Source organism: Rhinolophus sinicus, linkage group LG04, assembly GCF_036562045.2.
Source record: "Rhinolophus sinicus isolate RSC01 linkage group LG04, ASM3656204v1, whole genome shotgun sequence".
Taxonomy (NCBI): Eukaryota; Metazoa; Chordata; class Mammalia; order Chiroptera; family Rhinolophidae; genus Rhinolophus; species Rhinolophus sinicus.
This window is the reverse complement of record NC_133754.1, coordinates 184,506,579-184,528,188: the sequence shown is the minus strand read 5'-3', so window position 1 is coordinate 184,528,188 and position 21,610 is coordinate 184,506,579. Positions and strand designations below refer to the sequence as shown.

General features: G+C 59.2%; 1 protein-coding gene across 3 annotated transcripts in view; it reads left to right on the top strand.

Moving 5' to 3' along the window:
* Positions 1 to 3,005: 3,005 nt before the first annotated feature.
* The window catches only part of FIBCD1 (fibrinogen C domain containing 1), a 33,061-nt gene continuing 14,456 nt past the window's right edge, over positions 3,006 to 21,610 (top strand). Inside the window, exons 1-5 of one of the 3 annotated variants that reach the window (XM_074331188.1) lie at positions 3,006 to 3,740; positions 4,348 to 4,460; positions 12,726 to 13,205; positions 16,931 to 17,090; positions 17,435 to 17,571. In XM_074331188.1, the coding sequence (XP_074187289.1) occupies positions 4,389 to 4,460; positions 12,726 to 13,205; positions 16,931 to 17,090; positions 17,435 to 17,571 (849 nt within the window). In that variant the 5' untranslated portion in view covers positions 3,006 to 3,740; positions 4,348 to 4,388. Of the gene's footprint in view, positions 3,741 to 3,775; positions 3,941 to 4,075; positions 4,461 to 12,725; positions 13,206 to 16,930; positions 17,091 to 17,434; positions 17,572 to 21,610 lie in introns of those variants that run through there. The other 2 variants (XM_074331189.1, XM_019728863.2) reach the window with 2 other exon arrangements.

Below are 21,610 nucleotides of genomic sequence, written 5' to 3'. Positions count from 1 at the left end.
TTTGTATTATGGGTTTATGTCAAGGTATGTTGGATTCTAAATTAAATGTCAGCCCACTGTACATTTCTGGTTCCAGCCGCAGAAAATGAGGAGCTGGCGTTGGAGACCATCCAGTTGTTCAGCTCCCCATGCCTAACAGTGAGGGGTGACAAGCCCATTGAATCACTGCACAGTAGCTTTCCATGCCATGGAAAGCCAAGACAAATTTATTTTTAATGATAAATGTGACTGTCAGAGTTAAGTTGAAACAGCTTTACAGAGAGAGCCGAGTGCCCTCAGCTGTGCAGGGCAGAGGGTGAATGGACAAGGGCCAGAGGTCCTGACCTCCTGGCCACCCAGTGCTGCAGGCCCCATGAGACAAGTGCATTCGACATTCGGCCCACGTTCACGGATCCCCCGCTGCACGCCAGCTCCGCAGCGCTCACTGGATGTCTCAGGCCTGGCTCTAGCCAACCATGAGGACAGAGGCAAGTGAGCAAAACAAATGGGCTTCAGCCATGTGGAGAACTGGGTTTAATCTGACCCCATCAGTTGCTGTGTGACCTTGACCAAATGACTTAACTTCTCTGAGCTCATCTATAAAATGAGAATATTAATAACACTCCTAGGTTTTTGGCGAGGATTACATGAAATATATATATTGTTAATGAATGGTACCCAGCACATGGAAAATGCTTACAGAATAGTAGCTATTAATTATATCATTTTACTAATAGCGCTATTACCCAAGTTACATAACTTACCTTTCTGAGTCAGTTTCTCATCCATAAAATGGGGGGAGCCATCACTCCCGCTTACTAGGGTGGTTGGGAAGATGCAGAGAGCCCAGCACAGAGCGAAGGTAGGGGTGATGCCACAGCTCACAGCCAAGGGGCAGGCACCTTGACTGTTGTCATCCAACATCCCTGGCCACTCTTTCTCATCTCCTTCATTGGCTCTCTTCCTCGTCGTCACTCTAGTGCTGGCATGCCTCGCTGCCTGCCCTGTACCCACGCTCAGCTAAGGGAGGTGCCTGCATTAGGACCCCCACAACCATGCCCCCCATCGGACTATGATGGGCACCTGTCCAAGGGCAGCTGATGACCTATGACTGACATGTCCTGGCTCCAAAAGATCAGCAGGATGGGTCACCGCCCTTCTCTCTGGGATTTAAACTAAAAATGTTGGTGGGGCATCACATCTAGGTGGCCATAGGCAGGCCACGTAGGAACATGCAGTCGGTGAGCTGGAGGAAAGAGCATGAGAGGACGTGCAGGGAGTGGGGAGGCATGCCAGGTTTAATGCCATGCAGCCTGGGGGTCCTGGGTTCCAGCTCCCCTGAGGTCCTGGCTGGTCCCTGAATGCCATGTCTTGGGCTGGCTGGAAAGCCCTGATTCTGCCCAGCCAGCTGAGTACACTGAGACAGCAGCTTTGTCAAAAGGAAATCAGAGGGTGGGACACTCTCCTCTGTGGAGTCAGCTGAGCTTTTCTCACATAGAACTCAGGGCCAATGAACAGAGGGTGGCCCTCTCCTTTCCCCAGACAATGACCCAAGTGTGTCAGGCACCAAACGCCTGTGCGCTCATTCCAGAGCTTCACCAAGGCTGACTCTTCTTCTGGGGTACTGAGCAGGGGGGTGATGGATGAAGACTGCACTCCAACACGTGTGCTCACCACACCCCCAAGGCAGGAAAGGAGAACCCCAGGCTGAACAGGTCAGACAACCTGACAGCAAACAATGCCAGGAGGAGCCACTAGGTGGCCCCCGCTTACCTGTCCAGCCGTCCTTCTGCAGGCCTGGGAGCAGATCCTCCTGTTGGCACTTGCCCATGCGGGCTATTGTCACACTCCATTCTCCACCTTTGCTTTGTGGCTGCAATGCCTTCTTCCCTAGTATCCAGATGCCCCCGCCTTTGTGGCCTGGCTCATGTCCCTCCTTCTCCAGGATGCCTTCCATGACCATCCAGAGCACTACCCAGAACATCCACTGGTGCTTAGCAACCCCCCTCCCTGCACTCAGAATCTCAGTTCAGGGTCCCCCCCAGGGTGGTCTTTTGTCTATGCATAGACATGACTGGAGTTTACTTCCTCTCCTCAAATTGGAATCACAGACTTGAAGTCCCAGCCACATGCCTGCAAACCTCACAATTCCCCATTAAGAAAGGGGAGGGTGCGATTTTCTGTTCAAGGAGGAAACTAGGGCTGGAAAAGACAGGAAATCTGCCCAAGGTCATAGCAGGAAAGTTTGAAACCTGCTCAGGTGCTCCAAAACACTGTCACTCAGAAATTCACAAGAGCCCTTCTGAAGAGGGTGTGTTAACCCTTTGGTACACATGGGGAAACAGCCTCAGAGAGGCACAGTAGCTTGCCCCAGGCCACACAGCCCGGGCCCTATGTTTTCACCACACTTCTCTGATCAAGCCTGATGGCCCTCCAGGTCACATGCCAATCCCTTTAATGCACAGGAAAGGGACCCAGAGGGAGGGTGCCACCAGGCCAGGGCTCCAGAAGGGTCCCCTGACTCCCAGCCAGTGCTCTGGGATCCTCTCCGGTCCCTGGGCTGCCTCCTTGTGTGTGGTGCAGTGGGGCTGCAGGTGAGGCAGCATAGCGGCCTTGGAAGGAAGAGGAGGCTGCGGACAAACCGCTGGCGGATTGTGAACCCAGCGTCTAGCTGGTGAGTGACAGTCTACTCAGATGACTTGGGGCACAGAGTCCCCGGGCCCCAGCTTTCTGGGTCCAGGGCGCAGCTCCCACCCCCTGGCAGCTTGCTCCGCTAGTGCAGGGCGCGGAGAGGGGCGGGCAGAGGGACGAAGATGGGCCGACAGACTGGCAGCCAGTGGGGGAGAGACGAAGACAGTGCCAGGGAACAGCGTGGCGGGCCAAGGCGCCCCGGGAGCCGGAAAACAGCTTTGGGGAGTGGGGGGGGCGTGCGGGGTGAGGAACGGGGGTGTCTATTCTGCAGCTGGGGAAGCAGAAGATAAGGGGACGCAGAAAGGGGCAGGGTGGGGGCAGTCAGCCTGGCTCCTGCGGCGGCTGGGGAGGGGGCGACGGCCAGGAACGCGGCGTCGGGCCGTGTGGGCGCCTCCCGGTCAGAAGCCACAATAGCAGCTCGTTAACGAGGCAAATTAAGGACTTTGTCAATTACCTCCGAAGGCTGCTCCAGGAGCATCCAATGTTTTTTAAAGTACTACTGGTGGGAGGGGTCGACTAAGAAGCCCCCTCCTGGCACAAATCCTTTCTCTGCGGGGCAGAGGAGGAGGCGGGGGCTGAGACGGCGCGGGGCGCGCCTGGGGAACGCGGGCGATCGGCCGGGAGCGCGGGCAGAGCGCTGAGCGGCTCGTACTCGCGACCGCTGCGCGGGCGGCTGTCGCGGCGACAGGGACCTCCATTCAGTCCGCGGGCCGCCTGGGTAAGGGAGGCGTCGGACAGGCTTTCCGCCCGCGAGCGCCAGGGCGAAGGTCTGCGGACTCTGGCCGAGGCGCCCACAGGGACGACCTCGCGGGGAGGGGACCGGAGGGGGAGGTCCCCAGTGGCAGAAGACTCCAGACCCGGCGCACGTGCCCCAGGGCCCGGACCTCGGAGACCCGCAGGGGGCGCACTCCGGCGGGCCAACACCCCACCCCCGCCTGCCCAGCGGGAGGCTTGCGGGGAGCCCTGCGCCCTTTGGCAGCCGGGAGGAGAGCGGCTCCTCTCCCGGGAGACGCCCGACGGCCCGGCGGGGGCGCCCACGAGGCCCGCCCAGCTCCGCGCCCCCGCGCACGGTGAGTTGGCTTGAGTCCGGCCGGGGAGGAAGTTTGTGAGGAGGCGCTGGCGGGGGTTCTTAGGTCCCTCCGAGAGTGGGTGAGGGCCGGCCTGCCCACGGCGTTTGCTGCCTTCCCGCTGGCCCCGGGGCTCTGAGGCCCGTCCTGCCTCCTTCATCTGGGCCTTTCGGAGGTGGAATGTAACCATCGCTGCCCGCGGGGTGTGTCTCTGTGTGTGTGTGTGTGTGTGTGTGTGTGTGTGTGTGTGTGTGACCGGGGGAGCAATAAAAGGCAAAGAGAGTCCGAGACAAAACACACACACACACACACACACACACACACGAAACGCGGAGATTGAGGAGGGCGGAGGCAGAGGAGCGCGCAGGGGGAGGCGAGGGAGCCGGGAGGGGGACCGCGCGCAGCGCGAGCGGCTGGCAGGCGATCGGCTCTCGCGCTCCCGCTCCCGCTCCGGCTCTCACCCGCACATACACACGCGCGCACACACACCCGCACACGCACGCCTACTGGCCCGGGCCGCCCCGGCGCGGGGCACCGAGGCGGGGATCCGCGAGCAGAAGGCGCCCAGCGCCCGATCCCTCGCTCACCCCGGCGCCTTTGCGCTCCGCAGCGGCGCGCCTCGCGTGGCGCCTCCGCCAGTCCTGCCGGAAGATGGTCAACGACCGGTGGAAGACTATGGGCGGCGCTTCCCAACTTGAGGACCGGCCGCGCGACAAGCCGCAGGTACGCGCGGGCCAGGGCTGTGGGGACACTCTGGACTCGGGGCTCTAGCTGGCGGGTTGGGCACCCGTCTTGGGGCTAGAGTTTGGGGAGCACCCCCACGAGGCTCGGAAGGCCGAGAGCAGGGCGGGCGCCTTCCTCTCCTCCTCCAGAGAAGGCTTGAACTTGCGTTTCGGGTGGGGCGGCACCCCTGCAGGCGGGAGGGCCCCCTTGCGCCTCCACCAGACTCCCGGTTTACCTGTGTGCAAGGGAGTCGGGGACCTTTAGTTCACAGTGGGACCAGCTCTTTAGTTCTCTGAGTGCCCTCTCACTGGGTCTCTGTTTCCTTGCCTCTACAATGGGAATCTTACCCACTTACCAAGTCTCTACCCTGTGTGCCACCCTGTGCCAAGAGCCTGGCATGGTAATCTGAGCTTCGGTATCAAGACTCGATTCCCCTTCTCATCTCTTCAGAATTCTCCCACGTTAGCCAGAGCGCTGAAGACAGTAGAGGATCAATAAATATTTGCCTCCTGTGAGAAGGCTGGGTATGGTGAGTCTCTGGCTTTGAGACAGGAGAACAGGTTCAGGGAGGATTGCGCCTGCTGGAGGCGACACCACTCTGCTGGGATTCGAACCTGGGTCTGCGGGCGCCAGGTCTGTCCTGCTGCCTCTTCAGGGGCAGGGGAGGTGGGCAAGCTTGGAGGGTGCCCAGGGCTGAGCACCGGAAGGGAGTGAGGGCAGAGCCCCAAGGGCTGGCCAGAGAGGGGACCAGAGAGGGGAGGCTGAGCAGGGGTGCAGCCCTGGGGCTGCCCCAGGCCAGGCTGCCAAGGGACGGGCAGGCAGGCGAGAAGAGGAGGCCCGCTTGTTGAGACGCTGAGGAGAGGAATTAATGGGGCTGCCCGTTTTAAATTTCAAATTTCTCCCAGACAGATGCCATTGGGAAAGGAACAGTTCGTGTTTGCAGTGGCAGGAGGGGGGCGGCAGGGGCGGGCCTTGGCGGCCCCTCACTCTCAGAAGCTGCAGCCTGCTCGTTCTGCCTGGAGTGACACTGCTACGGTGTGGGGGCCTAGCCCTCTACAGTTTGCAAAGCTCTTTCCAAACGCTTGCACAACCTCACTTCTTGCAGCAGCCTGGGGGCGAGGCAGGGATGCACATGCCCAAGTCATGGGGTTGGTGGCTCAGAGAGGTGGAGGTGTATGTCCAAGTCACACAGCATGTTAGCGGGAGAGCAAGGATTTAAAGCCAGGTCTGACCCAGAACCCTTCCCAGTGTCTCCTGGAGTGGTCTATTCCTTGTTAGGTCAGATCTACACCCAAGCTAACCCCAGATAATGTCTTCTCTTCCTGAGCTCTGACTTTCTCCCCTCTTAGCAAGAGCAGTCTTACCTCCTAGACTTCTTGTTCAAGGTCATCCCCAGATTGGCTCATTCTCCCTTCCTATTAGTCCCCAAATAGGTACTGACTGCTTGTCATTTGCCAACCCCTGGTCCTACACCACACTGCCCATTTCCAAACATTTGCTGTCTCATCTTGTTGGCTGCACTAGGCTCCCCAACACACACACACACACACACACACACACACACGCCTTCATTCAGGGAAAACCTACTAAATGCCACCTCCTCCAGGAAGCCTTCCCTGATGCCCACTGGCTGTGTCTTGAAGTCCCAGCAGCATTTAATCTATGCTGTTTAGCTGCCTTTATCTCACTGCCCTGTGCCCTAGCCCTGAGTCTCTCCTCTATCAGGAGCTCCCTTTGGACACATGCTCCTTCGGGACCCCATCCGGGGTCTCCCCCTGGGCCCAGGCTCCTGTCCTTCCATGCAGCTCAGGTTGGGAGCTGAGGGATATTTGCTGAATTGAACTACATGAAGTCTGGCCAGGAGGAGCTGTGGGAGAGGAGCCAGCAAGGGTTCCTGTGTCTCAAGGGGAGGTTGCTTTTGTGGGATCTGTTTGAAATGTGGCTTCAGGGACTCCTGGGCCAGCCCAGTATGCTGCTCCCTGGTGACACATATTCCAGCTGCCAGCAGGCCAGGTCCAGCTGTCTGCCCCTTGGCATCAGAAGCCCCTGAGGGCTTGTGGCCTCGGGGGCCTGGGCCAATACCAAATGCTACCTTACCTCCCTACTCCTTTGGTGACCCAGCATGTAGACAGACTGTCCCCTGGGCCAGCTCCAGGCTTGTCTGAAGCTTTAAATAAGAGGCAAGGCCTTTCCTGTGCCATTGTAGAAAGAGAGAGCCTTGACTGCCCTGCTTCCCTCCTGCCTTGCTTCTAGTTTCATCTCATGCTGTGTGACTCTGGGTAAGTTACTCCCCCTCTCTGGGTCTGGGCTTTACCATCTATAAAATGGAACCACAATCCCTGCTTTCTCCTCACTTCACAAACACTGTTAGGAGGGTCAAGTGAAATACTGGTTTGTTTTGCAAACTGTAAAGCACTGTGCACGTGCACCCTCCAAGAGGGTGGTTGTCAAAGCAGCCTGTCCCCTTTCACAGGTTGTCAGTGTCCTGATTGTCCCTCTGCCCACCAGGGAAAGTAGTCTGACCACCCAGCTCCCACCAGAAGGGCCTGGCTGAGGTCCTGAACTGGGCCCTTCCTCCAGGAGAACAGGTGCCAATACCACAGTCCAAGGACCAGCCAGCCCCATCTCCACCGCGCTTGTTTCTTAGTCACAGCCACCCTGGGAGGTTGGCAGCAGGGATGATTGACAAATGAGGAAACTGAGGCTTAGAGAGCTGGAGCTGTGAACCAAAGCGGGGTCCTCCCAGGTGGGAAGACGAAGGGAAGAGAAGCTGCCTGTCCTTGTCTTGTTCAGCCCGCTCGTGTAATTCCCGGGAGCGGGCTCCAGTGTCCAGGCTGTGTGGTGCCCGGATAGTCACAGCACTCACTGCCAATGACGGAGCTGTGTCCAAGCGTCACCTTTTCCAGGGACCGCCTCAGGCTAGTCTCTCCCAGGCCCTTCTGGCCTCAGCTCATTTGCTGGATGACCTTGGACAAGACGCCGACTTCGTTAGCGCATGCTTTCTCCCCGTGCAGAACGGAGGGGCTCGCACACCCTTGGGCAGAAGAGGATGGTGGGATATTTGCCAGGAGTTTGGAGATGCTCAGATGAAAGGATCTGGAAATATACATGGTTCTTCTAGTTCTGGAGTGTGGATCAGGAAGTCACTGTAACTACCTCCTCCGGGGGCACCTTGTTTCTGAGCAGTCCCCAAGCCAAGCCACCCACCCCGCAGGGGGGTCCATATCTGACCTCTAGAGGCAATGCCTCTTCGTACTTTCCAAACTTCCCAAAAACATTCCAGAAAAAAAAGGAATTCTCACTGAGAAGTTCTTCCTGATGTCTAACCTAAACCCTGCTGCATTTAATTCACTCAGTGACACTTACAGAATCCTGCCTTAGCTGGGAGATACAGCCAGCCATGAACCTGTGCCTCGGGGAACTTAGAGTCTCACGGGGTAACAAACTCAGGAGTCAGGTGTCATCACAAAACATGATGGGTGCGATAACGAAAAAGACACCTCTTTCGTCTTGGTCCCAGGGGTGTGGGTTGCGGTCACTGTTAGCCATGGTTGGGAGAGGAGAAGGGTGGCGTAAGGGAAGAGCCCACAGGGGCTGAGTCAAGGGTTCCTCCCCCCTCCTGTCTTTCCGGAGCCCTCCTCTGGGCCCTGGCTCTGCCCACAGAGCTCACCACCTAGCCCGGTGGTGTGGCTGTGATGGAGAAAGGGGACAGGAGAAGGCAGAGCGCTTCCCGGAGGAGGTGACGTTTAAGCAGAACAGCATTTACCAGATCTGTCCTCGAGGGAGAGCAAGGTGTGTGTGGGGAAATGAATGGAGCCAGGCAGGTAGAGAGAACAGGTCGGGGGTGACAAGATGGGGCTGAGGGCTGGGGGTGAAGCCTGCAGGTGTCCTGGGACAAGAGCTCAGAAAACAGGCCCACAGGCCCTCTTCCCAAGTCTTTGGGACCCCAGAAGTAGAACAACCAACCCCTTACCCTAGGGGGTGTCCAGGGCCCCCACCCCCCACCAGGGCCAGGGGCTCAGAGTTCAGCCCAGCTCAGGAGGCATTTGCCAGGGTGGGAGCAGATGTGGGCTCCTGTGGAGAGGTGAGGAGGACTCCCCGAGGGTCTGGGCCTCCGCCCTCCCACTGACCCCATAAGCCCCAATCTGAAGCCTCACAGTGTTTCCGTCATGAACAGCCATCCTGCCTTTGGCTGGGGTGCTCCTAGGAGATGGGTGCTGGGAGCAGCCTGAACCTGGATCCCACCTTGCCTGGTCTCCCCCTGGAGGGGTGCTCTTCTTCCTACTTTGGCACAAGGAGTATAATCTCGGTCCAGCCAGGGGACCACCGCCACCCAGCTCCCTTAGATAATGAGGGAGAAGGCAGGGTGCCAGCTGGGGCAGGAGTGGCCAGCCGAGCACCCACCGAGGCCGTGAAGCCCTTCCTCCTGAGCCCTGTTTCCTCTGCCAAACCCCACAGCCGTCTCTGGAGGCTGGGGACTCGGGAGGCAGCCAGGACAGATGCCACCTCTCAACTGAAGCCCCTCTGGGACTTCCCACCTCCTGCCTCCCGGGTACCAGCCCATCTTGTCCCCCCCCCATGGCCAGGACTTCCTGGGCAGCCCCTGACCGTGGATTGGCACTGGGGGTCACACGGGGGACGAAGTCACGTCCCTCCAGCTGGGCACTCACACAGGTGGCTGGGGTAGCAGGGGGACTCGAGCCTCAGGCTCCTGCGCCTCTCGTGCCCTCTGCCCAGGGTACCTTCCCGTCTCCACTCCTCAGCCCTGGAAGTGGGGTCTGTTTGCACCCACCCACCTCTGGCAGACCCCAGAGTGTGTGCCCCTGCCACGGCCACAGGCTGATTCATAAGCTCCAGCACATGGCATGCGCGGCCGGGCTGCTCGCTGCCCAAAGCCCCCCTTATTATCTCCGGCAGATTTCTTTGCGAGGCACGTCAACGGCAGCCTATAAAAGCAAGCAGTACTCCATGTTTAAGGTGATCTCTGAAGACTAATTGTCCTCTGCTGAGTGGCCTGTTTCATCTCCAAGCCCCTGCCCCGCAGGGACCACCTGCAGCTTTCTCGAGCCCCTCCCCTTCTCTGTGCCCTCTGCCTTCCCACCAGGGACCAGGGGCTTGGGTGGAAGTGGGTGCCTGTGAGGGCCGGGGCCCTGAGGACACAAAGGGGACATGCATGGCCACCCTGCCTCGCCAGCTGGGGACCTTACTGCTCCTCAGTTGGAGGACATCACTCTGAACTGCTCAGGACGAGGTGTCTCCCGATGGACTCGGGCCTGACAGACACTTACTTGCTGACACAGAGCTTTGTCTCTCAAACCCCAGTCACACTCCAGGTGGAGGAAAGGGCGTTGTGGGGTCGCTCAGCAGGCAGCCTGGGCACAGATGGCGCGATTCTGGAGTCACCGGCCCTGGGTTCAATGCTGGCTCTCCCATTTGCCTCCCGTCTGACCATGGGCGAGGTCTTCCGCTCTCTGAGCCTCAGTTTTCCCATCTGCAAAATGAACCCACCTGTAGCAGGAAGTGTTAGGGAGGGAACACTGCATAGTCAAGCAATGGCAGTGTTGGCAGAAGCTGCTGATTGCAGTGACTGGGGAATCCTGCAGGTTGCCTTTATTCCGTGTCAGGCCATCAGAGGGTCAGAGGCGGCCCTGCCTCAGGGTCCAGGCCTCAGCATGGAGGTCACGGGCCTCGCTTTGCCAAGCCCTGTAGGTCCCAGGGCCTGCCCCTCCTCCCCACACCAGCATGGCCACGGAATAATGAGCTACCCATCTGCTCTTCTCGCCATCCAACAAGCAGCTGCCCTATGCCAGGCGGTGAGCAGGTCCCTGCCCCTGGGGGAGCTCATGGTCCAAGGCAAGTTTCCTGGGCCAGGGATTGTCAGCTTCTGAATACCAGTTATCCCTGTGTACACATCAGATTCCATGGCCCCCAAAGAGGGTAAGAATCACAGCTCATGGGACATGAACTTCCTCGGGGCAGGGCTGGAACGCTGTCTGCCCCTACCTCCTCAGGGACTGGCCCGGAGCCTGGCTCATGAGGTCACCAGCGAATGTTGATGGATGTTTGAATGAGTGGGATGAAATCACAGGCAATGACTATCTTGATAAATGCCACCATGGGGAGAGCAAGGGTTGTTGGAGCACGGAGGGGGGCCCCTCTTCCAAACTGGGAGGAGGACTGAGGAAACAGTCAAGGGAGGCTTCCTAGAAGAGGTGGCATTTAGCTGAGCCCTGAAGGGAGAAAGCGAGTTAGGCTGGTGTAAGAGAAGCAGGGAAGTGGATGCCTCGGGCCAAGGGAGCCGCCTGTGCAGAGCTGACCACATGCAGGTCTGGCTGTAGAAATCGTCTATTGACGAGGAGCCCCTATGGGTGTGCCCCCCTGGGGCCTGTGCGGGTGTGGAAAGAGAAGGATGGAGCGAGTCCTGGGGGCAATGAGGCCCCATCACTGCAGGAACAGGCTAAGGATTCTTTCCCTCATCTCACCAATAATAGACCCCTTCCTTGGGGGTCTGCTAGTCCACCTGCCCCCCTCCTCCTCTGGTACCAAGAAGGAAATTCAGGAGTTACTTGTAGAATTTGAATTTATGAAAAAGAAGCTGTTTGCTCTACCATATTTTCTCGTAGTAAGACCTCTTACATGATGTATAATAGGATACATGAGATACTATTTTATGTATCTCAGAGGAAGGGAGGGAGGAAGGGAGGGAATCTGTGGATTACAGTAAAATGGCCCCCAATGTCGGAGATGTTAGAATGTGAATAAAACAGAAGGTGCATCCTAGCATCAATAACACACAAAAATAACACTTTGGGTGGAAAATAAAAAACCAAACACCTCTAGATGCTCTGTGTACACAGATCATGAGCTAATACAGTCGCTAATATTTACTGCATGAGAACAACGTGCCAGAAGTGGTGCTAAGTGCTTCAGTATACTAACTCATTTAAAGACGCATCTCCCATCAGAAAGTTGAACATGTGGGGGAAATTCAACCATACAAGGTGGCTGGCCCTGCGAGGAGGCAGAAGGCTGGGGATCTAGCCTGAGCTCTGCTTCTGATTTGCTGTGTGACTCGAGGCAAGGCCCTCACCCTCTCTGGGCCTCAGTTTCCCCATGTGTCAGATGCTCAGTGGCGTTCTCCAAGCTCCCCTTGGGCCGTGAGTGATTTGGTCCAGTGGGTCTGGATTTGCCACTATGTCATGGTGCCTCCTTTAATTCCGAGCTGCACTTGAGTTCCAGCTTCCCTAGCCCCCGCTGCACCCCAAACCCAGTTTTTACCTCGCTTGTTGCCTCCATTCTTTGTTTGCATTGCCTCTTTGCCTGTTCTGGGAGGCACGGCTGCCCTGTTGCCCCAGCCCTCACCTCCTTAGAGGGAGGGTGGCCCCTTTCCTCCTTAGTGGTTCACAGCCACTTCGGTGTTTATGGTATTTATTCTACCTGTTCTATGGAGAGTGAGAGGAGGGGGACGAAGGAGAGAGGACGGGGAGGGGGGTGGGAGAGGAGGTGCTTGGGGGCCACCCTGTGCCTGCGGACCCATGGCAGCCTCATGAGCCTGCACAGGCTTTGGGACTTGGGGTGTGGGTGCTCCAGGTTGAAAGGGACCTTCAGTGACAGGCTCCCACCATCCCAAGGCACTTGTTGCTCTGTGACAGCACATCGATTTGTAGCATCAGTGCTGTCACCCTGAGTCACCAAGCACCCATGTGTGCAGTGGGGCATGTCATCATTGCCCCATTTTACAGGTGAGGACATTGAGACTCGCAAAATGAGGTCCCTCACCCACAGTCAACCCTTGGGAAATGGCCGTGTGGGGACCTGAGCCCAGCCCATCTGGCTGCAGAGCTGGAGTGCTCACCAGACCCAGAGGGTTCGGTGGGGGAAGACATCTCTGTCCTCGAGCTGGCCGCCTGGGGCAGGGCAGGCGAGAGGACAGGGTCACCCTCTCCCTCCGTCTCCCCATCTCTCTGCCTCTGTTTCTCTTTTCATTCTCTGCCTCTGGGCATCTCTCGCTCTTGCTCTCTCTTTGGTGTGTCCCTGTCTCTCTGTCTCTCACCTCTGTCACTGTACAACTCCCCCACTGACCCCAAGAAGGGCAAACTCGGAGCCCGGCCCAGGTCTCACAAGGCACGAGGCCCCGTCCTGCGGCTGCCTGGGCCCTCACTGGGCAGAGTTGGAGGCCCAGGTCCGCCCCTGATGCTACCCCTTCCTTCTCTTTCCTGTCTGTCTGTCTATCCGTCTTTGTCCACGTGCCCTGGTGGCCTGCAGCGTCCGGGCTGTGGCTACGTGCTGTGCACAGTGCTGCTCTCCCTGGCTGTGCTGCTGGCTGTGACGGTCACCGGTGCCGTGCTCTTCCTGAACCACGCCCATGCGCCGGGCACGGCCCCCCCACCCGTCGTCAGCACTGGGCCAGCCGGTGCCAACAGCGCCCTGGTCACGGTGGAGAGGGCCGACAGCTCGCACCTCAGCATCGTCATTGACCCGCGCTGCCCTGACCTGGCCGATGGCTTCGCCCGCCTGGAGGGCGTCCAGGCCTCCGTGCTGCAGGCGCTGACCGAGCACCAGGCCGAGCCGCGGCTGGTGGGCGAACAGGAGCAGGAGCTGCTGGACACGCTGGCTGACCAGCTGCCCCGGCTGCTGGCCCGGGCCTCCGAGCTGCAGGCAGAGTGCACAGGGCTGCGGAAGGAGCACGGCACGCTGGGCCAGGGGCTCAGTGCCCTGCAGAGCGAGCAGGCCCGCCTCATCCAGGTAAGGGGCAGGGTCTGAGCTTGAGGCCTTGGCGAGAGGGTGGGGTTGCTGCCACCACAGGCCAACCTGTGCTGGACACTTGATGTCCACGGCACCACTGAATCCCCAAGTGCCCAGCTATTCTTACAGTGACCCACACGGCTAATGGTGGCAGGATTCAGACCGTCTCCTGCACGCTGCCCTGGTAACCCTGCTGTTTGTGTGGCATGCGTGGCATCCAACAGTCAGGTCAGACCCAGGCCTGGTGAAGCCAGACACGGCCTTCATCAGTAGCAAACTGAGGTTCAAGTCATATGGTCAGTTAATCGGTGGCAAGCCCCCTGGCCAGAGAGAGCCAGGCCCCCCCTCCCCATTTACTGCCGTTCGATGCCTGAAGCTTTCCAGGGAAGGAGGGCGGACCAGTTGAGGGAGCCAAACCAGACCCTCAGCCTGTCCCCACCACCTCTGCCTCACCCACGCCCCCCAAGCCAGCCAGGTCCTAGGAAGTGCTGGGTAGATCTGGGGGGAGAGTTTCCGGCTTCACTGTGCCTGAAGCACAGCAAGAAATACAGTCCTCATAGATACGTATTTCAGGGGTGGGCATCTCATTAGCCTTACACCATTTTTCAGAAGAGAAAACGAAGGCCCAGAAAGGGGCCATGGGTATAGTGGCCAGGTCAGGCCTGGCAGCTGGCCTCCTGATGTCCTGTCCAGCCTCCAGCCCCATACTCTGTCACCTCTGTGACTCAGGTCCTTAGGGACTAGGAGATGAGCTCCGCCCCCACCAATGGCCTCAGCCCCTTCCGGACACCCGAGATGACGAGGCATTCGGTCACCCAACCGCCCATGAGCAATGGTCCTTTCCCGCCCGCTGAAGGCTACAGCTGGAGGAATTACAGGGCTCGTCATCCTGTCTGGGTGACTCAGGGGTGGGGTGGGTGTGGGGTGCTCTGCCCCCTTGCTGCTTGCTCCCCCTCGGTCCACACATCCCCACCCCTCATCAGCAGGGCTCAGGAGACCTCCAGACTTTCTGAGTGATCTGCCTCCTCCCCCCACGCCCCCGCCTTGCTCTCCACATGGCTCAGCCCCTGGTCAGCTAGGCCCGGCCCAGGGACGCCTCACCCTTAGGGCTGGGGTAGAGGATTGGTAGAGGGGTCTCAGGGTCTCCACCGCCCACCCAAGCAGAGGCCTACAGCTGTTCCCACAAGACTAATAGCTTTTCTTGGCCCAGGAGTACCTTGGCTCACCTGATATATTTACTCCTCAAAGGAATGTATAATTTGACTCATTTCCCAGAGACCCAGGGTGATTTCAGAGACCATATGCCTTGCAGAGCCATGCTGCCTAGCTTCGAGCTCTTCTCCACGCTTCTCAGACCCTCAGCTGGTCAGCCCAGACCTGGGTTTCTCAAAGCAGTAACCACGAGCACCCCTGTCAGAATTGCCAGAGCGACTTGTTAAAAGGCACATCCCTGGGCCTCACCCAAAATCACCACCCTTCCTGCCCTGGGTCCCACCCGCTCAGTAAGCACCAGGGTGACTCATGTCCACAAATGTCTGAGGCCCCCTGGCCCAGGAGCAGCAGAGCTGAGCAGTTCTGCCCTTGGGGTTTAAGTCCCAGCTGTGGGAACTTGGGCATGTCAGGTGCCCTCCCCGCATGGGCCTCCTCACCTGCAAAACAGGGATGACACAGTCCAGGCCTCGTACGGGGCTCAGCTGGAGTCTGGCTCCTGCGAGATGCTGCCTGCACGTCAGCGTCTCTTATTATTACGCTGGAAATGGTTTGTAAACTGAAGTGTCAGCCCCCACCGAAAATCCCTTTTACAATAGTATGACGGGCACCGTGGCGGCTGGGCCCACCCCGTGTGCTAATAAGCACTTCCTGGCAGAGTAGCCCCAGGAGGTGGCGATCGCGACCCCATTCTATGGAGGGGCCGACTGAGGCCAAGCGAGGCCAGTGCTTTGTCTATAGACCATCAGCAACTCTGATTTCGCTGCCTCCAAAAGCTGCTGTGTCCTCTTGATGCACCGTGCAGTTCAGCGAGCAGGGGATGAACTAACCATTAACTTGGGGCATGTCGATACGTACGTTTTCTTCAGCTTTAATCATTTGCTGGTTTAAACTGAGAGCTTCCCTGTTAGCAAGAGCGGGCCATGCCTGAGTTTCTCGTGTGCCTGTGTCATTGCTGAAACATGGGCAGAACCCTAGAGGCTTAACCAATGAGCCTGCCGACCTTTGCTGCCCAAAGCCCTGCCCCTCCCAGGGGCTGCGGGGCTCCCCCAATGGGGCCTGTGTACAGGACAGGACGCGGCTCTAAAGCCCAGGGTGAAATCCGCTGCCAGGAGAAGGCTCGCCCAAACACCCTCCCTGCCCATCGCTGCCTCTCCCCCAGCCCTCAGCCCTCACTGAATCACCTGCTCAGCACAAGAGAAACTGACAGGGAAACTAAAAGCTTTGCCGGGCCCCTGCTTCTATAGAAGCCGAGAGTCATATTTTGTAAACTGCTGGCACTGTATATTTCTGTTTTCCTTCCTTGAACGAGCTATTATCTGGCAGGTGACAGGCTCGGTGTGCTGGCTGGCTGCTCGATGCCCATGACCTGGCGTCCCGGCCTCATGGTCCTTCAGCCTCCTGGAGCCCAGGCTGGGGAGCAGACAGACCCCCCCACCCTTAGGCAGCAGGCACAGTAGAGAGGCCCCCAGGGGCAGCACAACACTGAGCTCCAAACCTCGGGACTGCGATGGCGGGAGCTGTGGCCACCAGCACAGAAAGGACGCAGAGAACACCAACTGAGCACTCAGCCCCCAACACATGCTGTCCTGAACCTCGCCCCGCCACCCACCCAGAAACACAGGTCCCATTACTCTGGTTCACAGAGGAGGAAAGAAGTGCAGAGAGGTTCGGCTGCTCTTCCTGGGGCTGAGTCAAAACCCAGAATCTGCACCAGAGCCCGGGGCCCAACCACTGCCCCCACCCTGGGCCCTGGGCTCCCTGCACAGTGACCACACAGCCCTGGTGACGTGGCCTGAAGTTATACCCAATCAGGGACCTCGCTTTCTGGGCTTCAATGTCCCCATTTGTAACAAGGAAAGGACAACCCAGGTTCCCCCCCTTCCCCGGCAGGGCTGTGGGGTGAGGGGAGGTGGTGGACGTCGGACGGCTGTGCAAAGTCCAAGTGAGGCTCCCATGAGGTGGTGTCCCAGGGTCCCCACCTGCTGAGTGCAGTCACCCAGCCCGTCTCACGGCCCTGCTGGGATCAGAAGAGATGTTGGGTGACGGCGTTTTGTAACCTGGAAGGTGCCTTATGAATTTGAGTGCTGAGAGCAGGCAGAGAGCTGAGTGCCCTGCTGGAGGCCCCACACTGTGCTGGGAGCTTCCCATGGTTGTCACCACCAGTCCTAGCAGTTGGGCCAAGGAGGCCATGTTAGCCCTGTTTCAAGGCTTGGTTAAGCCCCCCGTCGTGTACCTGGAAAATGGGTGAGTTGGGGTTTGAACCAGCTTTGCCCGACACCAGCTGCTGCCTTCACCTGCACAACAGGGCCTCTTAGTCACTGAGGCTGAAGGCACAGAAAAGGGTGAGGCTGGAGCCACTCTGGCCCCTCCCACCTGAGCCCCCTCCTCCGAGCACTGGCTCAGACTGGCTCCGATTGGGGCCAGAGCAGAGCAGGAGCCCACCTTGCTGGCAGGTGTGGTGCCACGCTCCCAGCAGAGCCCCTGCCCCCTCTGACCACCCCTGTGCTCCACAGCTTCTCTCCGAGAGCCAAGGCCACATGGCTCACCTGCTGAACTCGGTCAGTGATATCCTGGACGCCCTGCACAGGGACCGGGGGCTGGGCCGGCCCCGAGTCAAGGCTGACCTGCAGAGGGCACCTGCCAGGGGATCGCGGCCCCGTGGCTGCGCCAACGGTGAGTGGGGTGGGGTCGCCTTCCTCGGGTGACCTGGTGCCCAGCTTCATTCCTCCATCATCCCCCACCCCCACCCCGCTGGCACGGAAACACTGCGGCTGTTTGCAAAGGACTTCCTGCTGCCAAGAAGCCCTGGGAGCCCTACCTGCATCCTGCTCTGAGCCCTCTCCCAGCCCAATGAGGCAGGGCTCCCACCCAGGGAGCAGCAGAGCCAAGGTCTGACCCCAAGGCCTAGGCTCTTGAGCCCAAGTGACATTGCCAGGTGGACAGAGAAGTCAGAGAGACTCAGGGATGGGGGTGGAGGGGGCACAGGCCCGCCTCCCTGACGGCCTTCCCTGTCGCAGGCTCTCGGCCACGGGACTGTCTGGACGTCCTCCTGAGCGGACAGCAGGAGGACGGCATTTACTCCGTCTTCCCCACACATGACCCCACTGGCTTCCAGGTCTACTGTGACATGCGCACAGATGGCGGCGGCTGGACGGTGAGTTTCCCGGCTCCCTCTCTGCCCTGCAGACCGTCAGGGCAGGTCCCTGGGGTGACCCAGGCCATGAGCGCCAGGTGCTCTGAGTAGCCTCTCACCAGCCCCCCACCTGGTGCCCTCCAGCCCCCACAAACCAGCCTATAATGTCACCAAAGAACTCCACACCCCCAGAAACCTGCATGGGGCAAATGGAGGTGGTGAGCTGACCCTTGGGGCCCACTCAGGAGCAGACATTGGACCTGTGGCCTGTCCACGGAGACACCTCGTGCCCTGAGCACGAGCCCTGTCAGAACAGCGGTTCCCCGGAGTGTTGGGCGAGGCGAGTTGAAACGAGGCCCCAGGAACCTGTTGCAGATGTGAGTTCAGGGCCGATGGCTGTGACTGCTGTTATCCAGTGTACGGTGCTTGTGCAGGAGATAAAGAGGGGCAGGCCGGCTGCTGGGAGCAAAGGCCCTGACGGACTTCCTTGCGCCTCTGGTTCCGGCCTGGGTGGGAAGTGGGAGCAACGAAAGGTTCGAGCTGCCAGTAGCAAGGCAGGGATGGGACTGCAATTGAGCCCCTCTGCCAGAGAGGTGGAGAGCATGGTGGGTACACCATGGGGGCTGGAGGGGTAAGAGGGCGCCACCATCCACAGACAGACCTGCATGTGGCTCTCAGTCCTGCTATGGGATCTTCGGTGAGTTCCTCAAGTTCTCTGAGCCTCAGTCTCCTTGGCTGGGAAATGGGGATGCCCACCTGCATCTCTTAGAGGTCTTCACAAAAAGCAAAGAAAGTGGCTGGTTTAAGCAGAAAAGGAATATAGTGGAGGGAGGCCTGAGAAAATAGCTCAGGGCCACGCGGCCAGGAACAGAGCCCCCCAGACCAGGCCAGGGGTTGCCTACTGAGACCCCCACTGCCCCAGGGGTGCGGGAGTGAGGTGGGCAGGCAGGGGGCAAGGTGAGTACAGTTGGAGCAGAGCCTGTCATTAGACGCCTGTGTAAAGCAGCTGAGACTCCCCACAGACCCAGAGACAGACATACCTCTAAACCTCTCTTCAAGCTCCAGAGGAGAGCTTTTAAATGTACTGGATCTGCCTCTGGGAGCTAAAAGCTCTTTTGTTTTCCAAACTCAGAACATCTGAGTTATGGTGTTTGCCTCTGGGACCCCCTCAGTGAGCACACCAGCGCCAGTGTACCAGCCAGAGCCCCAAAATCAGAGTTAACGGTTAGGACAGGCTTAATGAAAGACCGAGACGAGGGCCTGAGCCGTGTGTCTTCCACTTCGATGAGCTTGAAGTCCATCTCCCGGGAAGTCAATCAGGATTTCGGGGGAGGCGTAATTCTTGGGTCCCAGGCTTCCGGGGTGATTAGAGGGGGCCGATGAGCGAGGCAGCCCGCTCAGCCCTCCCACCCAGACACCTGGATCGGGGCCCTGGAAGAAAGGCCCGTTTGAGCTGAGAAGTGCTTGTACCACCAATAAACGTTAATATCCATTTGGGCTTCCGTCAAAAGCAATCTTTTCCCAGATACCTCTGGGCATGTTTCAGGATCACCTCCTTGCCACACAGAATCTCTCAGAAACTCAATTTTTGTTTAGAAGGGAGCTGGCCGCCGCCTCTCTGGACGCCAATAGCATCCATCCTCATTAGGTTCCATGTCCAGACCTTCTCGAGCCTCAACACTGGATGGCTCTCCCTGGCGGACAGGGCGCCGGGGCTGGACACTCCACCCAGAGCCTGCTTCCCCCACAGACTGGACCAGGCGAGTACGGGGCTCAGCAGCCCTGCCCACCTGAGGGGCACTTTATAGTTGATATACCACTGCCTGCCTGGCACAGCGCCAGCACCCCTCCAACCCCTGGACGCTGGCAGAAGGGCAAGAGATTTGTGCAAGGGCACCCAGCAAAGGAGCAGCCGGCCCAGGGCCCAGCCTCCCCCATGTCTGTGGAACTGACTGTCACGCGACGGCACTCACGGATCCATGCACTGAACTACTGAGCGCCTACCCCTGGCCAGGGTATTCAGCAGCGAGCTCCTGGAGCTGGGCTTGTGTGAGGGCTTCAGGGCTGCGGGGAACGGGGGAGCCCAGAGGAGAGCCTCTGAGAGCGCCTGGGGCGGCCAAGAGAGCCTTCTGGATGGGAGGTCCAAGCGCTGGGGGAGGAGGCAAAGGGCACACACCTGCAGAGGTCCGCAGGGAGATGGTGGGGCTTGTTCTGGGGCCGTGGTGGCTCCATTCTGCCTGTGTATGGAGCTCCACGGCCCTACGACAAGGCGGGGGAGGCAGGCAGGGGCTGGGTTGCTTGGGTTGTGAGGGCACATGAGGAGTTGGGCTTTCTCCTAAGGGCACAGGGGTCTCAAGGCCCTTGGGGTTTCCCCAGGGAGGGCGTGACCCGGAGACATGGGGCTGAGGGCCATGGTGGGTGTGGGGGACAGTTAGGGAAACGTGAAGTCCATGGGTCCTGAATTCTTACTGCAGTGGGAATGAGGCCACGTGTGTCTCCTTGGGGAAGGGAGGCCACGGTGGCAGGTGGACACACACCTCAAGGTGGCCTTTCCGCTGAGGTGGCTGCTGGCCCTGGCTGAGCCCACGCCTCCTCTCCATGCTCACCAAAGGCCACAGTGGCCCCGGTCACGCTGACTGTCAAGGCCACTTCTGAGTGAACCTGACGCACGCACCCACCCAGACCCCTACCCCAGAAAAGCAGGGGGAAGGCAGGAAGGGAGGCTGCACCCTGCTCACCTGTGACCTGGGCAAGGACCTTCCTCGCTGGGCCCAGCTTAGTCGTCGTGTCCTTTGCGAGGCTCCCTGACCGCCGGGCCTCCCCTCCTGCTCCTTTGCAGCCATCACAGGTGGAGCTAAGCATCACCTGTCCACGTGTTTCCTGTCTGCCCGGCCAGGAGCGGCTCCAGGAGCAGCCGCTCATCCCCGGTGATGCTGAGGGTCTGGCTCCACCTGGTGCTTGCACACCGTCGCACTCCCTACACTCTTGCCGCACAAGTGACTATTGGCGTCTTTCAGCCGTGTAACTTCACCTCTCTCAGCCTCACTTTTCTCATCTGTTAAGTGGGGATAAAATAGAGGCCAAGTTTCCTCATTTGGAAGGTGATGCGTGGGATGTTTCCAGCTCACCTCCCCCACCCTGTCAGACTGGAAAGGTCACATCCCATCTTGGGGCGCGCCCTCCCTCCTCTGGCCAGCAGGGCAGCCCCCCATCTTGCTCAGCCTCCTTGCAGGGCCTGGGAGCCCGGTGGCCACGCCCAGGGCCCTGTGAGGGTTTTCAGTGGTCAGGAGGGGGCTGCCTGTCTGTCCTGACTGCCCCCACCAAGATCTGCCCCTAGGGGCGCTGTCACCCAGGCCTTGATTGCCAAACCCTGGTCTTTGCATAATTATCAGCTGGGGTCTCAGAAATCGGCTCCAGCGCAGGCTCTCCCACTGCAGGGACCTGCAATAGAATCGGCTCTGCTCTGACCCTCCACTCAGATCCACAGCGCAGCCAACTGCCCCCGACGCCATGAGCCGAGTGGCTGCGACCACCACGCTCTGCCAGGTGTTTGACTGTCCTGCGGGGTCAGTGGCTCAACTTTGACTCTAATCGCTCAGCTGAGAGAGTAACCCTCCCGTCCCCACCGTGCCCCAGCCCCCTGCCTGAGCTCCCCAGGCGGGGAGGAAAATCCTTCCCTCACTGGGAAACATCAAAGGAGCCCCCAGGAGCAGAGTCCAGCGGAGGCAGTGGCAGTGGGATTAGGCTCAGGCAGAAATGAGATGCTCCCCTGCTCTCAGGTGCACCCCCAGCCGGGGATCCCGCACTGTGGACTTGGAGTCCACCAGAGCAGTGGTGGCAGCAGGACGTGCTGTGGCATCAGTGGGCCACCGTGTCCCCAAGCTGCTGCCTGGCTTGACCCTGGCTCCTGCTGCTCTGGGGAGTCTGTGGCAGTTACAACATCCCCACTTTCCTGTGACTGATCTGCGCCCAGAAAGCCTGCCTTCGTCCAGAGCCATTTGGATATTTCAAACTTTTAAGGTAGCTGGGGTAGCGAACGTGAGGCTCAGCTGGTGCCTCA